At 28.3% G+C, this 5,644-nt stretch overlaps 1 protein-coding gene across 1 annotated transcript; it reads right to left on the reverse strand.

The window, feature by feature from the left end:
* Positions 1-307: 307 nt before the first annotated feature.
* LOC120083313 (transcription factor MYB41-like) lies at positions 308-1,679 on the reverse strand. The gene is made up of 3 exons (XM_039039011.2): positions 1,457-1,679; positions 1,212-1,341; positions 308-1,125 (listed from the first exon to the last, which is right to left on the reverse strand). The coding sequence occupies exons 1-3, from the start codon at positions 1,587-1,589 to the stop codon at positions 378-380; spliced, it is 1,011 nt and encodes a 336-aa protein (XP_038894939.1). The 5' UTR covers positions 1,590-1,679; the 3' UTR covers positions 308-377.
* Positions 1,680-5,644: the final 3,965 nt, after the last annotated feature.

A 5,644-nucleotide genomic window follows, 5' to 3' on the forward strand; every position in this document is an offset into this window, starting at 1 on the left:
AAAGGAAAATACTTACCTGATCGTTGAATTAATTGGTTAGTAATTAATGCATCGCATAGACTTCATAATAAACTGTGATTGTTTCTCTATCTTTTCTTTTTCTTTTTTGAGATTCTCTTACATACTACCTCTTTGAATTTAACATTTAAAAAATATATTTCAATTATTTTTAAGATCGAATATCTGTTTGGACTTTTAATGCGATAATAAATTAAAATAAAAATTTCAATTTAAAGAGGAGCTAAAATATTGTCTCTTTGTGGAGTGTCGTCCATGCACAAGTAATTAAATTACAAAGAGAAAAATGAAGCATAGAAGAAGAAAAATTAGATTTGACAGATTTGTTTGATTTAATACATTACACATTAGACATTACATTAAATGAAAGGTTCATCAAAGATATCAGAGATTTCAAAATTTAAAATCTGGCTACAATAACTTTCTCTCTCATCTTCAGTTGGACTGGTGAAATACGTAGAGTTGGAATTCATCTGTGTAGGACTTGAAGAACAAGGAGAAGATAAAACCGATCCCAAACCAAAATTAGTACCGTTTCCATTATGGGAACTAAACGTCGCCGTTTCATACGAATTCTCCACCGTTGCGGCGGTTTGTTGTTGCTGATCCAACCCAGAATACTCAAATCCCTCAGCCAAATCAAAGTTACAACCTTGGCTTAAATTTGATGGCAAAATCGAACCATTTTGCCACTGGTCATTTAATTCACTTGGAATTGGTTCCACTACCTGTGAAGGGAATTGAACAATTTCTTGCATAGGAACTTGCATTTGTAGCTGAGGATGAGAAAATTGAATGGTCGTGTGTGTAGAATTTTGAGGAGAAAAGCTCGGATTTTTACGTTCAGAAGACATTAATGAAGCAGCCAACTTAAGAAGCTCGGGATTGACTAATGGCTGAACTCCAAGCAAGCTTGAAAGGTTCATTTGTGAAGAATTATAAAGAGTTGAGCGTAAAATGGAAGACAGATCCAGTAGATCAAGACGTGGACTATGTGTCACTGGATCAATTCCCATTCTTAGAAGCCTCTTTCTTATATGAGTGTTCCAATAGTTTTTTATTTCATTGTCTGTCCTTCCCGGTAATCGGGTGGCAATTGCAGACCACCTAGTTAAAAGCCAAAACCCATTTCAGAAAATAAATAAATAAATAAAATAAATGGATAGATTATAGTAAATTTAACGTCAACTTACTTGTTACCCAAAACACTATGGAGTTGAATGATGGTTTCTTCCTCCTCGAATGAAAATCTCCCCCTTTTGATATCGGGTCTAAGATAATTCGTCCATCTTAAACGACAGCTCTTCCCACATCTTTGGAGCCCTAAAAATTTCCAAAAATAGAAAAAATCCAAGATTAGAAGAAGATAAAAGATATGATTTGTAAGAAGAATATACAAAGCATAATTAAAAAATGTATATGTATAAGTAGTAAGTACCTGCATTCTTAGGAAGAGTCCTCCAATTTCCATGTCCATTTTTCTGAATATAATCAATCAATTTGTGATCTTCCTCAGGTGTCCATGGGCCTTTCTTGAGCCCATTTTTATCACAACAAGGTGTTCTTCCCATACTGGATATTAAAAAATCTGACCTTTCTCAGGTATTTTTGAATTTGAAGGAAAGAGAAATAGAGAGAAAGAAAAAGAAGACATTGGGTCGTATTGGAAGATAGGTGTATATATAGACAAACCAAAGAAGAGATTAATTAATGAAGAAGTTTAGGGCTAAATTTGATGGATTTGGTGGCCGCCCTTTGTTAATCAAAAGGGATACGTGTCCTCTCTTTTTCAAGAATAACACACAATACACAACTACAAAACCCCACTCTAAAATCTCTCCTTTACAGCGTTTCTTGATTGTGATTATTACTCTCATTCACCCTCCCACGTGTCTATCTGTTTCATTTTTTGCACTTTACATCCCTATATATTTCAAAATTAACACTTCCATTCACACTATTACTTCCATTTTTTGTGGTATACATGGAAACTCAAATTTGCATGGCTTAGATTTCAAGTACTTTCAAGTAATAACTATTACTATAAAGAATTCATTTAACTTGTTTCATATAATTGTAACCCCATCATAATATAAAATTATAAAATTTTACCATACCTACTCTCTCTCTCTCATTTTCTTATTTTTGAAAATGATAAACAAGGCATATTTGCTTTATAATTTGGGTAATTATTTGGTAGGATAGTTGTGATTTCATTTAATTTTATGTCTAATTAATATCTAACATCAGAAGAAGTAAATTTAACTTCTTTTTCTTTTTGTTATTTTCCATTCCCTATTATTGTCTTTGTATTTTAGGAACTATCACCTTCATCAAATCAAAAGTTAAAAAGTTTTTCATTTTATTTGGTACATGGTAGTAGGTTTTGTACTCTAAATGAATTTATTATTTTTAAGTGCTGATAATAATTAGAATGAGGACAAAATTAGAATAATAAAATTGTTATCTCTAAATCCCTATAAAATATGCAATATTTTGTAGAATATAAGTAATAAGAATTAAGTGAATGTTAAAACTTAAAAGAAAAAGATGTGATAAAGTTTAATTATTAATTATTATCATTTATGAATAGAAACTAAAGAAAGTTAATATTTAAAATTGAAAATATTCCCCTCTCTTGGTGGTCATAATTTACAAGAAATAACACAGAGGCCCTTGACTGGTGTCCATGAGATAAAATTGCCGATCATATTTTACTGGGAAAGAAAGAAGTCCCGTTTTCGTGGATTACCAACAGCTGTAACCAACTAAAAAAAGCCACGTAATCTTCTCTTTTCAACACCCTGTGACTGTAGCCTTCTCTCTCCATGCTCACAAGCCTACCATTAATTGGTTCGTTTGACTAAGATATTTATTATATTTTTTATATTTTTCTGAATTCTTCATTGTTTTCCACCCACAAATTCCGGACGTCATCTTTTCCTCTAATCTTCACATACATGGTATTATCAAATTTTCATCCATGTATCGTTATTTTCATCCATATTTTATACTAGATTCGATAGCGATATAGTGGTGAATGATATTTTTGTTGTATCGTAGAAAAGTCTATCAAACATAAAAAAAATAATGAACAAAATATCACTAATGTAAATATAATATAAATAATAAACATGTTAACTTATTTAAAAATAAAATAAGATCTTTTTAATAAACTATAAACATGTTAACTTATTTATTAATTTTATTTTTTTTAATCTTTTATAATTTTTTTAAAAAATAACCATCGAAATCGACATCTTGTCAAAATTTTTATTAAATTAAGACTTCGATATTTTCGTTGAAATCAATATTTTAAAATTTTGACCCTATACAACAATTTCGATCTTATTCTCAAAAGAAAAAAGAATGTCGATATCTAATTTTACAAAATTAACGGTTGAAATATATAGATTGTTTTTGAAAAATTATAAATATTAAAAATTTAATAGGTTGAAATTAATAAATAAATATGTTATGATTTTAAAATAAGTTCAAATATTTATTATTATAATTATTATATTCACGTTAATGATATTTTGTTACTATTTTTTACGTTTTATGAATCTTTTTATATTAAATTTACTTCCATGATACAATCCATATTTGAATTGGTCATTTTTCTCATAATATATACAATAATGAATGAGAAATATTTATGGCTCTAAAGAGTTGGATGTTTGCCGAAATTTAGGAACATTTATTATTCCAAGCAATCAATATTTAGGTTTCTTTTCTTCATTAATGTCAAGATAAGCTTTTTAGGTACTTCCTTTTTTTTTTTTCCATCCGTAATGAATGACACTTCTTTTTTACTATAAAAATCCGATTTAAATCCTATTTTGATCTCTAAAGTTTGAATCTTGTTTTATTTCTACTCTTAAAATTTTAAAAAATATTTATTATAGTCTCTAAATTTTTAAAAAAATGTTTATTTTGGTTCATGCTATTAAGATTAAGTTAATTCTAAAACAGAATGAGGAGATGACTTGTATTTTTAGAGTAACTAGTTTGCTAAATAAATTAGTCATGTTAAAAAATCTATGGTTTTACTTTTGAATTCGTTGGTAAAATAATTTTCTATTGGAGATCAAAAGTCCTTTAGTTCAAGATTTTGGTTCTTCACTAGTTTGGTTGTTGACATTATACTTCACCTTCATCTTGCTCAACCATGTTAGATGGATGAAGATTTCATCCTTAAAAGTTAACGGAATCTCAAGAGTAAAGACCAAAATAAACACTTTTCACAAGTTTAGGGACTCAAATTGATGTTTTTGAAAGATTAGGGACCAAAATTGAGCACAAGTCAAAATTTAGGAACCAAAATAGGTTTTTAACCTTAAAAAAAAAATAAGATTTTTTTTTTAACTTCACAAAATAACAAGATTATTAACATTATTATTATTGTGGTGAGAATACTAAATAAATTCCAAACCTTTTTTGGTTGTCTTCATCTCCCCTAATATCGACGCATAAATTTATGCCTTTAAAAACCAATCAAGAAGATCTTAATTCGTAACTGTAAAGTGAGTAATTTTCATGATAGTAAAGAAAAGGTATTTTAGAATTAATTATTAAAAAGTATAGGTCTACAATGTTCCACATGCAGGAAACATTCATTTTATTAATCAACCTATAATATACTTAATTAATAAATAAAGAAACCCTAATCCATTCAAGTTTTATCTAATCAAAAAGAAAGATTGTTCTACTTTAAATATCAACTATATGTGTTATTTTGAATTATTATATGCTTAGGTTTATGACTGAATTACCTAAAAGAGCAGCCTAGGTGTCAAGATTGATAACCCACAATTAATTTTAAATTCAATAGATGCCATTTGAAAGATTTCCTACTTTCTAATTTGAGAAGCAGTTCAAATTTTCTCACCAAACACAATATAGAATAAATATTGTTTATTATTATAAAGTGCTGACTTAGCAATATTTTGCTGAAGGTTACATATTTTAATGATGAAATAAGATATGAGATCCATGGATTGTGTGGTGAGAGTTTAAGAATGCTATTTAAAATGATCTTACTTATTTATTTTTTATATTAAAAAACAATTTGCATCTCAACAATTGATCAGCATGCATATCCTTCTTGTGGCTACTAGAATATGTCTTCATTTAAATAAGGTTAGCCTGTACTACATGAGGTGTAAATTATAAATAATTATTTATGCATATAAAATAAGTCAAATTTGCCATTTTAATATAGCAATACAATTATTTGATGCATTATTTCACTTAAATGAATGGTTTTTGTAAATGTTTGATTATATTGCCTAGTTGTAATATAAGTGTCTCAATTATTCATATATTTGTTAAATCAATAGGTTCCATTTAAAAGAGTTTTAAAATTAGAGGAGACAAAAGGTTTTGTATTGTGAGTTTTCTCCCTAGCTGTTAATTGGTTGATTATGAAATTTGTTTGAGGGTAACAAGATTTAAGAGGTTGTCTTAGTTGAGACTATGGTCCGTTTCTAATAGTAGTGAAGTCGAATATAATGCACAAGTAAATCTTATTCAATTGTCATAAAACTTGTACTAGATGAAGATTCCACGTTAAAAAAAATCAAGGGACTTTACAATTTGATAAGACAAGTGAGCTACTCCTCTT

The sequence above is a fragment of the Benincasa hispida genome, chromosome 8 (genome assembly GCF_027475165.1).
Source record: "Benincasa hispida cultivar pf3 chromosome 8, pf3_genome.v1.1, whole genome shotgun sequence".
NCBI lineage: Eukaryota > Viridiplantae > Streptophyta > Magnoliopsida > Cucurbitales > Cucurbitaceae > Benincasa > Benincasa hispida.